This window comes from Neolamprologus multifasciatus, chromosome 20 (genome assembly GCF_963576455.1).
Source record: "Neolamprologus multifasciatus chromosome 20, fNeoMul1.2, whole genome shotgun sequence".
Taxonomy (NCBI): Eukaryota; Metazoa; Chordata; class Actinopteri; order Cichliformes; family Cichlidae; genus Neolamprologus; species Neolamprologus multifasciatus.
Genome location: NC_140458.1, coordinates 3,791,840 through 3,809,088, shown reverse-complemented (window position 1 = coordinate 3,809,088; position 17,249 = coordinate 3,791,840). Strand labels below are relative to the sequence as shown.

Genomic DNA, 17,249 nt, shown 5'->3' with positions numbered 1-17,249 from the left:
GTCCTGATAAAGAACTCTTGGTTGTATATTGATGAAAGTCAAACTTTTCTGTGTGACTTTAATTTCCCTCTGAGAGGAAACACTTCATCTCGTTTTTTTTATATCTGTTTTTATCCAAAGTGTTATCATTATGTTGTTGTTTGTTCAAAATGTTTCAATAAAGTTTGATATCTCATTATTTGTGCTGATTTTGAGCTTTTCTGTTCTCAGAGTGAATGCCAGTGCTGCACTAATTTACTTTAAACTGCACCACAACATTAAACAGGCTACCCAACATGTTTTTTAAAATAAACTAATAAAATTTAATATATGCAACATTCATGAGAAAGATTTGAGGTAATCCAGAATTTATTGTAATTAAATTCAGTTTTATTTTATTTTATTAGGCAGAAGAAAAAAAAAAAACCCTATACATTATTGTAATTTTTAGTGTGAATAAAGGGCCACAGTATTATATTAGGTAAGACATAATAGGATTATTATTAAAATGAAACAACAAAAAGGAAAAAACTGTTTGTAAAACATAACCTACATTTTGAAGACGCTATTTGTTTTAAGAGAAAAGCTCGTGACATCGATCTCTAACGGTTTTTAGTTTTAAATCATTTAAAAAAAAAAAAAGTCCCGGCGCGCGCCACACCCTTGGCTGCGCTGCTCGGTGACGTCATACGCCTCCGACGGTAGCGGTGTACGGTTGGCGCTCAGCGGCTCGGAAAACAAATAGTACACTTCCTGGTCGTCCCGGTTCCGGAGGCTGCAGCGGGTCTTCAGACGGATTTTGACCCGGTTTCAAGGTGTGGATGTTTTCGGCTGACTGTGAGTCCCAGTTTATCCGCTCAGTCCGGGTGTTTCATACTAAGAACAAGCTAGCAGGAGGCTAACAGCTTCTGCTGCTTCACTATTTACACCGAGAGAGGATGACCCCGGTCCCGGTGTACCGGTCCGGGTGTTGGCCACGATCATGATCTTAGAAAAAGCATTTATGCATCAATCTGAAACTGAGCTGAAGATGTAACAGATGTGAAAATCTCTAAAAATATATAAATTAATTAAATTATAAATAAAATAATGCTGAAGAAATATGAAAAACAATAAACATAGTTCAGTTCAACTATATACACATCCATAACTTACGGTGGTAGTCATTTTCAGGGCACTCTTTTTTTAAAGTGAACAATAATAACAGAGAGAAACCCAATGAATGGCATTGACCAGGACTTGGCGAAAGTAGGAAGAAAAAAAGCTAAAAGAATGTCTTCCTTATAACACAATCACACCTGGAGAAGAAGTGTACTGGTACAGATTTTCTAGAGCAAGGGTGATGTGCAGAGCTGAGTAACTACAGAGAGACAAAGTGGACGAGTGTGAGAATAAAGATATGGGAAAGAGCTGTTGAAGTTAGGATAAGGAGCAGCAGTATGGATCATTCTGAGAAAGAGCTCGACAGATTTGATGTTTGCTTTGAGAGTGTTGATAGAGAAGTATAGAGAAAACCAGAAGGAGCCTCACTGTGTCTCATGCAACTGCATGAGGAAGTCAGGAGTAGTGGGGAAGCATGTGAGGGTGGCGTGACAGTGATGGGTTCAAGGTGGGAGTGGGATTACATCAGGGACCGGCTCTGGGAGACATTATTTTTTTAAAAAACTTCTGCAACTGACCTCCTGAGTTCCAAGATGTTTACAGAGTGTAGTTAAAGAAAAAAAAGGGATGAAACTCTTCAGTCTCAAATTCAAAGTGAGCAGAGAGATTTAAGTAAACGAAAAATCTTCTCAGTTTCAGCGTACTTGTCTCTGTCCTTTATGAGGTTTATTAAAGGGTTTAATTAGTTTGGATTCTCATTGACACATTACACAGTCGTGACTCCTCTGTAACGAGGCTTGTTCTGGCTCGCAGGTGTGAAGGTTCTTCTTCACGTGTCTTTGTTATTTTTGGTTCAGGTGGATCTGAGTGGATCAGTGATGCAGTCGGGGTCAGATCCTCCAGGACATGGACCGAAGCCAGTTAGAAGATCTCCTCGTCTGTCCCCTCAGGTCAGTCACCCGACACAGGGTTACATCTGGTTTTAACCTTCACCTCCTTTTAAACCTTTTTGCCGCTCAGCCATAAAATCTGACGGGGTGTTGTCGTCACCCTGCCAGGTGGACGCACAAGTTTGTGAATGCGATAACTCGAGAACGAAGAAATGAGTAGTATAGGTCCTCTTTAGGATTAAAGTGATATGCTCGAGGTGACGTGCTCCAGATTTAACTTGTTTTTGTCAGTGTTACTATTTATACTGCATGCGTTAAAGTAGGTTGGCTTTAGCTGAGTATGAATTATTGACGAGTAAAAGTGGGCGAGGTAATCATTCATTTACCTGAGGTGAACTTTTATCTCAGATTGTCGTGCCTCTCCTTCGATTCTGCGCTCAGTTTCATGTAAACACCTGAGTGTTTGGATCTGTCATCAGTCTGCTTTCGTAACACCAGGCAGAAACAGCCCAGCCTTTTCTTTTCTTCTTCTTCAGCTTTTCCTCTTTTAGTTATTTGAACTCTTCTTCTTCTGTTTCTTTGCGTCACGTTGGAGCACTTGTGCTTTAACCCTACGGTGTGTCAATTTGCTTCAGTCGCAGCAGAGAGGTGGGCTTCAGCGGCTCCTGTTTATGTTTGCAGGTCGGCAGCAGTGAGGGAACACAGGAGAACAAAGGAGGAAACAGCCTGCAGGAGCTGAAGAGGAGAGGAAGGATGGAGAGGACCAGAGAGGAGCGAGAAGAGGAGCTGAGTGGCAAATTGAAGACACTGGTGAGACTTTGCACTCTGTTTAATATTTGAAAAGGTTAACATGCAGCTCAGGTCCTGCAGAGTGTTTGGAACAGAGGTGAGATGTCTGTGCTGGACCTCAGACCATCTCTGACCTTTCCACCAGTGTCAGTTACACCTGTGAAGGTGTTTCAAGGTTTTAAGCCAAACTCTAAAGATGGACATCCATAATAAAGTAGAGATAAGTAATGAAATAATATAAGCCTCCAGAAGCTCTTATGAGGAGACACAACGGCGTTCCCAGCCCAGCTGAGAGACCTCATCTCATGTCCTGGGTCTGCTCTGGTTCCATCAGAAACTGTGAGAGGCAAACTGTTTGTTTGGTGTGACCTGCTGTGAGACTGTCGTGTGGTAATAGGTGGGGGTGAATAGGACTGTCTCTGCAAGTCATAAGCTAGAGGTATACCTGATACTGGCACTTTTGCATCCTGAAACACAGCACATTATCATATTTTTATTTGATTATTTTATTTGATTATTTGATTATTTTTCCTGTATGTGTGTGTGTGTGTGTGTGTGTGTGTGTGTGTGTGTGTGTGTGTGTGTGTGTTTGTAGGATCTGTCCAGCAGATCGGCAGCCAGTGGAACAGGTCTCGTTTACTCTGAGATCTTCACCCACCATAAGAACGAGTGGGACCCGAGGTAAGCAGCACCTCAGACAGGAGCTGTGCAGTTAAATCAGATGTTAATTACAGTTACATTTTTGACTAACATTGATCAGTAAAAGACAATAATTGAGTTTAAATGATTATTGTTTTATACAAAATTCAGTCCACAGCAGGCTTCAGCACGTTCAGTTCAATTTTTGTTGTTTTTGTTTTGTTTTCAGTGAAACATTAGTTTATGTTTACAGATACACTGTTGAAACTGAAGCTGTCAATAAGTGAACTAAGTTTAATAAGTAATAATTGTGATTTCTGCTGTAGTCTGACCTCATGACTGATTACCTGAGCTTCCTTTTCTTTGGCCTGTGTTCTAGTTTCACTGACTTGTGTCTCTGTTTGGCATCCTCAGGAACTCATGTTTTCTAAACAGCGAGTTGATTAATGGAGTGAATAATGCAGAGACTAATCCATGATGAATATTTAAGAGCTGGATGGTTTTTCAGATTCACAGACGGTCTCAATCATTCAGCAGCTCAGCGATTTCCTTCAGGGCAAAATTTATCATTTAAATTAAATATGAGCTTGTTTGTTAGTTTCATTTTTTCACCTCGTACTTCTCTAAAGACTGTTGTTAACTTTTAATTCATGCAAAGCGGGCTCCTGTTCTGCTTGTTTGCACATTTTTCTATCAAATTTGCATCATAGAAGAAGGAGATCAGCTGTTACAGCTCCTCTGTTTTAGTTCATATGGAGCTAATGCTACAGGGGAGTCTGTCTGCTCATTTCTAGCTATATGATATTATTCTTGGACTCTCCCAGAGTAACTCTGCATGTATCTTCTGTATATAGTACCATTTGTAGATAATACAAATTACTCTTGTGTAGTATTTAATCCATTTTGAATTATTAAGAGTTTTGGCTTTTGTGTACATCATTTTTAAGATAAGAAGAACTTTATTTCTTTTGTCATACACATGCTCAATGCAGCAAGAGAGACAGAGGAGCAGATGAATGAGATATACAATATGTACAATAGAATACAAGTATACAGTAATATACAGTAGGGTAGTGCAAAATATAATAGCAAATAACTGTAACAAGTAACAATATAACTATATCCTGAGAAATAACTAGCTTAGCTTAGCTATCAGTGCAGGTGATTCTAAAAGTTTTCTTATTTATTCTTCTATTTCTGTAGTTTTTTAATATATCCGATATAATATATATCATTATTAATATAATTCAATTTTCTTTTTGTGCTACTGTAACAAGTGAATTTCCCCAGTGTGGGATTAATAAAGTCTTTGTTGATCTATCTTTGAAATACTTTGTTTTCAGCCATCCAGAGAGTCCGGAGAGAGTGACAGCCATCATGGAGGAGCTGGAGAGACAAGATCTGCTGCCTCTCTGTATCAGAGTTGAGGTTAGGCTAAATAAGAGCTCCTCAGAGATGAATATTAATAAAAGTCTTACATCATCATTGAGTTTTATAGATAACCGATCCTGACGTGTTTTTGTGTTTTAGCCCAGAGAAGCTACAGAGGAAGAGCTGCTGCTGGCTCACATGTGAGTCTGCTGATCGCTGTTAAAGCGTCTTCTGTTTATGTTTTAATGTGTTCACGCATAAAACCTGCCGTGTGTTTGTGCTGCTGCAGGAAACACTATGTGGACCTGATAAAGTCGACTCAGACGATGACACTGGCTGAACTCCAAACTCTGTCCAACAAATATGATTCCATTTACCTGCATCCAGTAAGAACACGCACACACATCGTGTTAATTCTTAATAAGCTCATTTTGTTCTTTATGATCGATAACTGGACAGCATGATGTTGTTAGTTGTATTTTGCACTAAATATCTTTTGTGTTTCAGGAGTCCTTCCAGGTGTCTGTGACAGCTGTGGGTGCAGTGCTTCAGCTGGTCGATCGGGTCATGACCTCTGAACTCAAGAACGGATTCGCCATCATCAGGTAAGAGAAGCAGATCGTCCTGCTCGAGGCAGCGCCGTGTTTTCCTTAGAACACCTGAACACAGCGCTGAAATAACAGATTGATATTATGCCTCTCGCTTCTTTCAGACCTCCAGGTCATCACGCTCAGGCCAACGAGTGCAACGGTTACTCTATCTTCAACAACGTGGCGATCGCAGCTCGATACGCTCAGACCAGGCACGCCATCAGCAGGTGTGTAACACACACTCGTCTTCCTTCATTGTGTATACGTGTGACAATCTGGGGAGCTAGTATGTAGCTTTGTGTCTTAACAGTTTTGGTTTAGCAAAGACTTTCTTTAAAAGTGCAGATCAATTATAAAAAGCTAAACCATCATCAGATGGTGGAGCTCCTCTTTCCGAGCTCCCCGTGGGTCATTGAAAGCCTGAAATCAAACAAAATAAGGACTTAAAAGGTCTTGTTGTTCCTATGGGTTTGATGCAGATGTTAAATTTTCTTACATTATGTTTAAGACTTGTAGGAAAACAAGCTAAATAATAAAATTCATGTTGTAAATCAGTGATTAAAGTTGTTTCACTGATGACGTCGGGCTCTTATTGTCATGCAGATTAATTTATTTCAGGATGTGATTACATATTGTTGCCTTTGGTCCATTATTACCCAGCTTTCAGGACCATAAAGTAGGTCTTTGGCCTGTTTGAAGAAGCTGGAATACATCCTTTGTATATGAGTAAATGTGTTCACACCGGTACAGACAATTGTATTTAATTGTACTGGAAAATTGTTTACGTCAATCATTAATGAGCGGTGACGTCTTATTTAACTGCAGTGGGCTTTCTGAACAAGCTGACTGTAGGGCGAGTTACACAATAATTGATCATATATTTGTTTTACATAATGTAATTAATTTATGTCTGCATTATTAGAAATGACCATATTGAGTTTTATTGATTACAAAAAAAAATTTGATTTGGTTGAAAGAAGCCTATTATAGCAAAACTTTTGCTATAATAGGCAGTTATGCAGTTATATATAGAAGACATTTTTACAGTTGGGAATAATTTATACCAAAATGCTGAATCACATGTGATGGCTCAAAATCTGTATTCTAAACTGTTTGATTGTAATATTGGAGTTCGACAGGGTGAACAGTTGCTCTTTGCAGTCTTTTAAAATTATTTCGAGTATACAAAGATATTATAATGGACTATCATTTCTGTTGAGGTCTGTTTAAGACTTTTTGTCCTTCTGTATGCAGATGACACTGGAATATTGTCAGAATCGGAAACAGAGCTAAAATAAGAATTTTCCTAAAAGGTGGCTTCTAATTTGGGAATTCTGTATTATAAGTGAGTGAACGATTATGTTTATCTTGGTCTAACACTTTAAAAAAGTCCAAAAAGTTGATTCTGTTCATCTGGACGTCGCGTTTTCAGTGGGAGAAATGTTTTATCACTCATCCAAGTGAAGGATTTACTTTCCTGGATGATTGAGTGTGCATCAAAACACTTGACAATAGCTATTAAAAAACAAAAGTGGCAGGCTTGGAAAGCTCTCTGTAGTTTTTAACTAAAGCTAGAGATATAGGATTATCTGTTAAAACTCAGTTACAGTTGTTTGAACAGTTGGTCTCACCTGTGTTGCTCTATGGGTCGGTAGGGGTGGGGGAAAAATTGATACTGTGTAGTATGGTGATATTTTGTTTGCTAATAATGTATCGATACAGGGACAGCAGAAATCGATACTTTGTTACAAAAAGGTTTTTGTGGACTGGAACATTCTCTGACTTCAGAGCATGTTGATCCTTTTTCTGAGCAAGAATCCTGACATTCCTTCACTGTCCAAATGTGTTGAACTTTTTTTTTGGCAGCAATAAACATGACAGTTTACTTATTTTAATTTAAGACATGTTTTATTTTAATTAAGTTTAAAACTTTTTTATTTAATGTAAAATTATATTTTGTTTTAATTTACTTTCAAATTCTTCAGTTGCTGAAGGGGCTGCATAGTTTTCATAAACTGCATAGTTCAGAATAGCTATAATTGTACCAGATGGTTGCGTTCAGTTAAGTTGGACTAGACTGTAATACAAACCGTTCAGTTTGTCAACAATAAAACTGAAATGAGAGAAAGACTGAGTGTGAGACTTTGATATTAGATAAAATGAATATTGATAAAGTTTACCTTTATGTACAGAATCTGAATATCGCAAAATATTTTAAAAAATTGCAATAATATCGTATCGTGCGTTAAGTATTGTGATAATATCGTATCGTGGGATGTATGGTGATTCCCACCTCTATGGGTCGGAGGTGTGGGGCGTTACATGTTAAATTTTTAAAGCAGCTTTTTAACTTGAATAAAAATGCAGCAAATTGTGTTTTATATGGAGATTTGGGTGGATTTAAATGTAATAAAGATTGAATGTAGGATGGTTGGCTGCTGGTGTAGATTATTGAGCGGAAATAGGAATAAATGATAATTTCTCGTGTTTAGCTTTTTGAAAAATCTATATGATAAAGGCCTTTTTAAAGTTGCCGTGGATATTGAAGTTAAAGCAAATATTTGATCATAGAGGATTTTCTACTTTATGGGAACATAAAATATTGAATGACAGGTGTATAAAAGCAGTAACTGAGATGAGGATATCTCATATTCTGAGACAAAATTGGAATTGAGAAATGTTTAACAATAGTCTTTATATTAATTACAGAATATTTAAGTGAGAATTCCAACTGGAAAATTATTTTTGTCGTTTAGATTATTCTGTTTTATTTAGCAAGGTTTCGATGTGGTGTTAGTCGTAGTAACGGGCAGATCTGATGGAGTCAAATATATTAAACGTTTATGTGAACTTTGTAGCTTGGGAAAACTCAGAGATGAGTATAATTATTTATTAAGACAAAAACACCTGCTTGTGTATTTTAGGTTGAGCCCAAATGTCTATAAGATGACAAAGTTGTTTATTACTAAGGATACTGTTATACTGCGTAAACTTGCAAAACTTGGTAAAGAAATTGTATCTGTATTTGGACATGTGTGATTTGTTGATTTATATTTTATTTATGTATTTTTACTTTTTATTATAATGATTATGTGTATTAAAAACACTCTGCTTTGTTGGTTTGTTTGTATAATTTCTCTTTTACCCCGGGAGGGGGTTTAATGAGAATGAAATAAACGTAGCTTCAAGCTTTACTCTGAAAATCCCAGTGTTCACATTTTGTTTCTGTGTGTGTGTGTGTGTGTGTGTGTGTGTGTGTGTGTGTCAGGGTGCTGATAGTGGACTGGGATGTACATCACGGGCAGGGCATCCAGTACCGGTTCCAGGAGGATCCCAGGTAAACTGCTCCTTCTCCTCTGATCCAGGATCAGATCTTATTAACATGTGAATCTGCTGACAGGCAGACAGAGCAGGCAGCGATTTGAACAAAAGCAGCTTTTAAAGATCCATCTGAAGGTTTAGTTTTACCTTCATCTTTCCAGCCTGTAATGTTGCGCTTCTTCTTTACTGTTGGTTGACTAATAACTCGAGGGGCAATTTGGAGAGAGTTAGATCTACTTGTTGATAAAGGTGGTGGTTGAAATCAGGCCTGTATATGTGAAAAAAAGTCTTTGATGAAAAGGATTTTTCATTAGTCTGCATAGCTTTATAAAAACAGTGCACGCTCATGGACTGAAAGGAGTGCAGCGTATCAGCAGGTGGCGTCACGTTTTTGCTCAGCTGTGCATAATCGCTCCAATATTTGAGCTTCCAGGAGAATCTGATTTAGATGTTGAACCTGCTCAGCTGCTTCATCCATCATGTCTAATGCTTTTGATTAGGTTTGGGTAAAGCTGTAGCTGGTTCCTGTCTAAACTTTATCTGTGTGTTGTGTGTGTGTGTTGTAGTGTTCTGTACTTCAGCGTCCACAGGTATGAGCAGGGCTCTTTCTGGCCTCACCTGCCAGAATCCGACAGCTATTTTGTTGGCAGCGGACCAGCTGAAGGAAGAAACATCAACCTGCCCTGGAACCAGGTGAGTTCTTCCAAATCCTCCAGCTGACAGCCTCTTACCCAGAGCAGGCAACAGTAAAGCAGAACAAGCAGTTCAAACCCTGAAAAACATGCAAAAATACACCAAAACTCACCTTAGCTGTGAAGCACGGTGGGGTGGATGGTTCAAAGCTGCTCTGCTGCCTCTGGGCCTGCACAGCTTTTACTCCCTGAAGAACTCTGCATGGCCTCCTTCACTACATCCATGAATCTTCTCAGTGACCTGCCTGACAGCTGCATCTTCATCATCATTTGTCCAAAACATCCACTGTTACTTCTCTGCACATGTCCAAACCACCTAATGTTATCTGAGCTGTCCTGTGATGTGCTCATTTCTGACCCTGTCCATTCTGGTTGCTCCCGGTGAAAATCTCAACACCTCCAGCTCTGCCTGTGTCATGGTCTCCAAACCATCCCGATTGTTTCATTTTACCGTCTGTACTGATGTGCATTTCGTGACCTCGTCAGGTTTTAGTGTTATTGAACAAGTCTTCCCTGTGTTGTGTTTGTCAGACGGGGATGACCGACGCTGATTACATCGCTGCTTTTCAACAAGTGCTGCTGCCCGTCGCCTACGAGGTAACACACACACACTCATACACACATTTAGAAAATTTGATATTGATGACGTCATGTATCGATCGGCGTGTGTGTTTTCAGTTTCAGCCTCAGCTGGTTCTGGTCTCTGCTGGATTCGATGCCGCAGTTGGAGATCTGAAGGTAAAACGCCCACAGACCTGAGATCAGTTTTTTTTCTAATCAAATGCGTCAGTTGTTTCACTCTGTGTGTGTGTGTGTGTGTGTGTTCAGGGTGAGATGTGTGTGAGTCCTCAGTGTTTCCAGGTTCTGACTCACATGTTGATGAGTTTGGCAGAAGGTCGACTTGTTCTCGCTCTCGAGGTAAAACGTCCTCCTACACGCTGACATCTGATTCATCCTGACCCTGAAATCACTTTACTCTCATGTTAAATATACGTGTGTGTGTGTGTCACGTACCCTCTTTCTCCAAGTAGAGATGCAATGAAATTATGTTCCTGGATATCAGAGTTTAAACGAGTTTGGCTTCTACCTGTTTGTTCATTTTGTTTTTGTTCTTTTTTTGTTTGTCTGTAGGGAGGTTATAACTACGAGTCATCAGCTGAGAGTGCTGCAGCCTGCATTCGAGCTCTGCTGGGTGGAGCATGTCCTCCTCTAACTAAACCCACTGCTCCGTCTGACAGGTAACACCTCACCTGACATCCAGCAGATTACAAAGGCTGTGTCACCTGTTGTGTTTTTCCTTTTATTCTGCATCATCTGCACGCGGAGGACTCTCAGCCTGTTTCATTCACACCCTGCGTGTCTTTCAGTGCTCTGCAGTCCATCTCTCAGACCATCTCAGCTCTGTATCCACACTGGGCCTCTCTGCAAGTGCTGGGTAACCCTCAACCACACCAACACACACACTCTGTGATCATAATGTTAGGACAGGTAGCTCCACATCAACAGACACAAGCTCTTAAAAGTAACATCAGCATGAAGCGCCTTGAGGCGGCTGTTGTTGTTGATTTGGCACTATATAAATAAAATTCAACTGATCTGAAATTCTAAAGCCACAGTCAGTTAGTTAAAGGCCAGCAGAATGGAACCAGTCATCATCTGTGGTGATTCATAATATTATTAGGTGGATATATTTTCTTCTTTGGCATCTAAGACAACAATAAAAATCGTTTATAGATTGTTTTGCATGAGTGAGAAAACTTTTTTTCCCTTGCCACCATATCAAACACAGCTTTGACCTATAAAGACGATGATGAGTGTAATTCTTAAGCTCCAACTAACGCAGGTTTAAACCCTCCAGACGGATGTGCAGAGGGAACCTGCATTCCTTCATCAAACTTCCCTCTTCCTCCTTTCCGTGCAGAAGGCAGCCCGTCGGCTGAGGGACGCGCCATCAGCACATCGACCAGTCAGAAAAATACAATGAAGCCCAACCTTGCCCCCTCTGTTGCCACGACAACAGGTCTGGTTTATGATGAGAGGATGATGGAGCATTCGAACCTGTGGGACAGGTGAGCTACCTCGACTCTGTTCGACCTGAATACAGGAAGCGGCGATTCTGTAATAATCCCGCTGATGTAACTCCACTGCAGACATCACCCGGAGCAGCCTCAGCGAATCTTTAAGATCTTCTCCAAACATCAGCAACTGGGATTGGTTGATCGCTGCCAGCGGATACCAGTTCGCTTGGCGACAGAGGAGGAGCTGTCCTTGTGTCACAGGTATGAAGCTGCAGAGTGCTGTGTGTGAGCAGCTTTACCTCATCTCCTGGTCCTCAGCATGAATGTGTGTGTCCAGCATGCAGCACATCGAGCAGATGAAAGCCACGGCGGCGATGAAGCCCAGAGAGCTGCACAAACTGGGCGACGAGTTCGTCTCCATTTACCTCAACCAGCAGAGCTTCCAGTGTGCACAGCTGGCGGCTGGAAGCTGCCTCAACGCCTTGGACCAGATCCTGTGTGGGCAGGTACGACGTGAGTGGCTCTGCTCTGTCATAAAAGCTTCTTAGCATCTTACTAATAACTGACATCTGCAAACGTAGCAACAAAAACACGAGTTACAATCTCTGAAATGGGAATAACTGACCAGTATAAAGTCTTCCAGCTCTTTGGTGCACTATTTTTGAACGTTTAGCGTCTGACAGTCCATCCTTAAAAATGTCCTCTGTTCACAACACGAACTAAATGTGATGTGTGTATAATACATATAATATACTACTGACAGGCTAAGGTCAGCTGATTGGTCCGTTTCCTCTGCAGGTGACTAATGCCGTGGCCATTGTCCGTCCTCCTGGTCATCACGCTGAGAGAGACTATCCCTGTGGCTTCTGTTTATTCAACACGGCAGCTCTCGCTGCTCGCTATGCCAAGAAAGCCTCTCATGATCCCTCGATGCGAATCCTCATCTTAGACTGGGATGTTCACCACGGCAACGGCACGCAGCACATGTTCGAGGACGATGACAGGTGAGGAGGAGGAGCTTAATAACAGTTTTTACCTGCAGTGACGAAAACGAGCTAAACTGGACTTTGTGTCTGCAGTGTCCTCTACATCTCCCTCCACCGCTACGACAACGGTGCATTCTTTCCATCTTCAGAGGACGCTGCCCCCGACAAGGTGGGCGTGGCCAAGGGGGCGGGTTTTAATGTCAATGTGGCATGGAGCGGAGGAAGGATGGGTGACTCGGACTATCTTGCAGCTTTTCACCATGTCGTCATGCCTATCGCCACTGAGGTAACATTTATGGCACACACTGAGCAGCAGAAATTGATCAGTTAATCAGGAGAGTGATCACAATCTGATTGATAATCTTAACGAGTCCTCTGATTGGTTGGTTAGATGTGATTGAGTCCTCTGGTTGGGTGTTTAGACTTGAAACTGTGCTTTGATTGGTTGATTAGCCTTTAAGTCTTCCACAAATTTGTCTTCTCTCTGTAGTTTAACCCCAGTCTGGTTCTGGTGTCGGCCGGGTTCGACGCAGCCCGGGGGGATCCCCTGGGTGGCTACAATGTGACTCCAGAAGGATACGCCCACCTCACACACATGCTGATGTCATTGGCTGGGGGGCGGGTCCTGGTCATACTGGAGGTGATCTGGGATGGTAAAATGAAAGTGAACATGGATTAAGTGAAGAACACTTGAGTGAACTGATGCGTCTCTTTCTCCTCAGGGAGGTTACAATTTGTCATCCATCTCTGACTCCATGGCGATGTGCACCAGCATGTTGCTAGGAGACCCCCCTCCTGCCTTGGTGACGCCTCTCCCTCCTCCTCACCACAGTGCCGTGGCAACAATAAACGAGGTCATCCGATACCACGTCCCCTACTGGAGGTCCCTGAGGATTGACGGTGAGTCCAGAATCTCATCCATCAGATTTAAACAGAACTTGTTCTGCTCATCTCCAGCTCCGGGTTCTATTGTTGACTCTACTAAAGCAGCTCTGCATGATTTGCAGTTAGAAATAATCTTTATTTATCGTTTACCGGGCCTCTCAGTTTATCCTCTGTCAGAAATCTGGCTTTCTCCCTTTAAGCCAGCTTTGTTTTGCTTTTCTCACAGCCATGAGAAGAAGAAAGTCAGAAAAAACCTGGCTGGATGGAGATGGAATGAATTAAAACAACTGTCATTAAAGAGATCAGTTTTATTTTTACTGGACAGGAGTGTGTGTAGAGACCAGATCCAAGACCAGAACCTGGACCTGGTTCTGTGTTCATGGACTCTGTTCATGTACCAGTTTATACCCATTTAATTTCATTTGAATGTCTCTTTCTGTCGTTCAGTTCCAGAGTCTGTCCGGGCAGCCCTGCCTGCCCTGAAGCATCGTGGGAAACGTAGTTCTAAAGGAAAAGGCAGGAAGTCAGAGCAGATCAGCAACGACAAACCGCCGGTGCCCCCTGCACGACCGGAGGACTCTACGGTAACACACCCACAAACTGAGATGAGACTCCTGATAAAGAAGGACAAATTTTAACTGAGGATGCTCCTCATTTCGTTTGTCCAATCAGACGGTGAGCAGTCTAGAGCAGCTCACTCAGGGACTGGCCAGTTTGGACATCGGTCAGACCTCAGCCAATCAGAACCCTGCATCCTCTCCAGTGGGAGGAGCTAGGCCAAAGGTCCCCCTGAGCTCAGAAAAGCTAACCTGTGAAGAAGTGAAGAAGGAGTCAGATGACAGTACACCTGCGTGCAGCGAATCAGCAGACAGTATGTCGTGTCAGGTGAGTCAGCAACATTTTTTTATGTCCCACCCTCTATGTGACCATGACAACTTCCTCACTTTTATTTCTCATAGCCTGTTGGCGTGGCAACACCAGAGTCTGTCGCAGGTGTAGATAAGGCTGGAGCCGGGGCGGCGCCAGAGCCCGAGGGAGCGTGTGGTTGGTCAAAGCCTCAGACATCCCTGGAACTGATGTGTGGCGCCGACGCAGATGGAGTCAGACATCATTTAATTGTGATCATTAATAAAGTTAAAAATCCAGACGAGTGTGTCTGACTGTCCATCTCTCTGTCTCCCTCTGCAGTCAACTCTGTATGTGGTGGACCCTCTCTCCTGGTGTCCTCACCTGGATGCCGTTAAGCCCCTCCCCTCCTCGGGTATAGACGTCTTCCGGCCGTGTCAGGACTGCGGCTCAGAGGCCGAGAACTGGATCTGTCTCACTTGCTACCAGGTCACACGTCATACCTGTGCATCACATGCATCCAAGACGCGTTTCACCTGCTGACCTGACTGCCATCTGCATATTTCAGGTGTTCTGTGGTCGCTATGTGAACGAACACATGGTGAATCACGGAGTCGTGTCTGAACATCCCCTGGTTCTCAGTTTCTGCGATCTCTCTGCGTGGTGCTACCTGTGTGAGGCCTACGTACACAACCAGGTGATGCTACTACCTGGATACACAGTTAATTTAACTGAACACCTGTTGGGACACATAAACCCCTCAAACAGTAAACAAAGTTATCATGCTTTGTAACGTTTACTCAGAGATATTAATGTCATGCTACAACAATAATTCAGCGTCATAAATCCAACCCTGAGCCTGGTTTTAACAGGTTTTAATTAAACCAAATATATCTGATGTAAAAACTAATAATAGATCTTGAATTTGCACATATAAGTGTTACCAAGGCTGGTTCACCAGGAAATAATAATTAAATTAAGAATGATTGTGGTTTACTGGAGACACACAGCCAAGCTTTGTGTCGTGAAACTAGACGCACATAGAAGTGAAACTTCACGGTACGTCATTGAGAATGTTTCAAGCTCAGTAAAGAAATTTCTCTGCTCTGTTCCTTCAGCATTAGTTTCCCTTTGTTTCCATTCTGTGCTTAGTTACTTTGTTACTGTGCAGGTAAAAGTGTAGCTGTTTTGTTTGGTGTCACTTTATAAACACAAGCCAAAATTTAAAAGAACCTGAAAAGATGCGGACTGGATTAAAACTTTTAAAGTATGGAAAGCCATTTGTTTCAAACATGTCCTGGCTTTCACAGCCAGTGTTTATGTGCACTGACAGTGATGATCACGTTTCTTCTTCTGTTGTTCAGATTCTGTTTGAAGCTAAAAACGCTGCTCACTGCGCCAAGTTTGGAGAGGAGATCCCCCCCTGGAGCTGAGCGTAAAACCTCATGTATGCAGCTGTTTCTCGCTTTTCTTCTCGCTGTCTTCCTCCTCTGTGATTGGACGGTTGAGTGCATTGCTATGGATACCAGCAGCAGTGGTGCTTCCTGGGGAAACGCTGTTAAATTCACCAGCTTTGTACGGCGTCCCACAACTGCCAAAACACAAAAACTCACGTGCAAAGCAAAAGATGTTTTTATTTGTATTTTTTACTTCAGACACTCAATGATCTTCATCGTCATCAGCAAGTTGTCAGTTCTATTCTCCGAAAATGTGATCAAACACCAGCATGCTGTTAACACTTTTATTTTGAAAATCATGAGCGGAAGAAGTTGAAGAAGCAAAAAGAAGAAGACAGACATTTTCAGAAAAACAGGAAGAATTTTGGCTCAGGAGGACTTCATTCTCAAGTCATAGTGGTGATGATGTCACCAAAGGCCACGCCCCCTCCAGAGAGTGTTGCCAAAATGTGACTGACGGCGTGATGACCGTCCATCAGACCGAAACAATCAACATCAGAGTTTAAAAAACAAAAAAAGTCTGAAAACAGAAACTGTTATTTTTTAGAGGAAAAAAAAAGGAATTTTAGTTCAAATCAACCTTTTTTTCTTTCCCGCTGAAATGTTGCAGCAATAAATCAGCGAGAATGATCAATAACTGAGTTCATTGATTTGTTTTGTTCCATAATATAAAAAAAAATCATTTCTCTGACATAAAGCAGCCGAAGAGATGTGTCTCCTGCTCGAGTGCGGGCTGTTCATATTAAAGACCCCAGACTGCTCGAAATCTGTTTTGGTTTATTTTCTACTCTGCTGGTCGCTCCCCGAAAAGCCTTCAGTTCATCCAGATCTGCAGCGAAAAACTGAGAATCTTTTTCCTATATTGGCTTCTCATTGGCTCTTAGTTAAATCCAGAATTTAATTTGAAATCCTTTCCCTCGAGGTCTTGAATACTCAGGTGCTGTTATATCATAAAGACCTTTTAGTATCCTAGCCAAGCACTTTGCTCTCAGACTGCAGACTTACTTGTGGAGTATTTAAAGTAGAATGGGAGGCAGAGCCTTTAGCTTTCAGGCTCCTCTTCTGTGGAACCAGCTCCCAGTTTTCCAGCTTCTCTCTACTTTTAAGATTAGGTTTAAAAGTTTCTTTCTACAAAGCTCATAGTTAGAGAGGAGCTACGCTGCTATGAGCTGTTTATACACTATCACAACATGTCCTCTCTCTTTCCTCTCACCTCCAACCCATCTCAGCCGATGCCTGCCTCTCCCAGAGCCTGGTTCGGATGGAGGTTCTCCGACTGTTCAAAATGAGTTCTTCCATCTCACAACTTCTTGTTCACATGATCGACTGATCGTTGGGGTTCACCCTCTGATGTTGCCCTGCACTACAAAGCACACTGAGGTTAATACGGTCACTTTATTCAGCCAGGGCTCACCTCTGCTAAACGAAGTCAGTGATTTAGACCTCTCTTCCCCGTTTGAAGCAACTGAATTACGAATTATCTGTCAAATGACATCTTTTGCTGTGAGGCAGAGACCAGCCAAGAAGTCTATATGAGTGAGATGACATGCCTGTATTTTATTTCAGATTAGCAGACGTGAGAGATGCATTCATGGGAAATTGCTAAACACACCCTCTCCTCCAGATATGGTCACTTCCGGCTCCTTAACACGACCAGAGTCAAGTCAGGGATGTTATTGCTGCTG

At 41.8% G+C, this 17,249-nt stretch overlaps 1 protein-coding gene across 2 annotated transcripts; it reads left to right on the top strand.

Annotated features, from left to right (window-relative positions):
- Positions 1-642: 642 nt before the first annotated feature.
- hdac6 (histone deacetylase 6) lies at positions 643-16,272 on the top strand. 2 transcript variants are annotated; one of them, XM_085146902.1, is made up of 29 exons: positions 643-794; positions 1,938-2,030; positions 2,652-2,780; positions 3,355-3,440; positions 4,742-4,826; positions 4,929-4,969; positions 5,059-5,155; positions 5,277-5,374; positions 5,482-5,586; positions 8,628-8,696; positions 9,247-9,373; positions 9,904-9,969; positions 10,051-10,110; positions 10,201-10,290; positions 10,504-10,610; positions 10,740-10,807; positions 11,294-11,441; positions 11,523-11,651; positions 11,728-11,896; positions 12,189-12,394; positions 12,470-12,662; positions 12,867-13,016; positions 13,099-13,276; positions 13,709-13,845; positions 13,934-14,146; positions 14,221-14,361; positions 14,450-14,596; positions 14,676-14,804; positions 15,472-16,272. In XM_085146902.1, exons 2-29 carry the CDS (start codon positions 1,959-1,961, stop codon positions 15,538-15,540), a joined length of 3,309 nt encoding a protein of 1,102 aa, XP_085003028.1. In that variant the 5' UTR covers positions 643-794; positions 1,938-1,958; the 3' UTR covers positions 15,541-16,272. The 2 variants fall into 2 exon arrangements, with proteins under 2 accessions (XP_085003028.1, XP_085003027.1); XM_085146901.1 differs by having other exon boundaries at positions 643-816.
- The last annotated feature ends 977 nt before the right edge of the window (positions 16,273-17,249 follow it).

What these genes read in the sequence shown, in the direction of transcription:
- hdac6 (XM_085146902.1), top strand. Translation starts at nt 1,959, where the DNA reads ATGCAGTCGGGGTCAGATCCTCCAGGACATGGACCGAAGCCAGTTAGA. An exon ending in TCATGCCTATCGCCACTGAG is followed by an intron (nt 12,663 to 12,866) that starts GTAACATTTATG and finishes TTCTCTCTGTAG; the next exon opens with TTTAACCCCAGTCTGGTTCT. An exon ending in AGGCCTACGTACACAACCAG is followed by an intron (nt 14,805 to 15,471) that starts GTGATGCTACTA and finishes TCTGTTGTTCAG; the next exon opens with ATTCTGTTTGAAGCTAAAAA.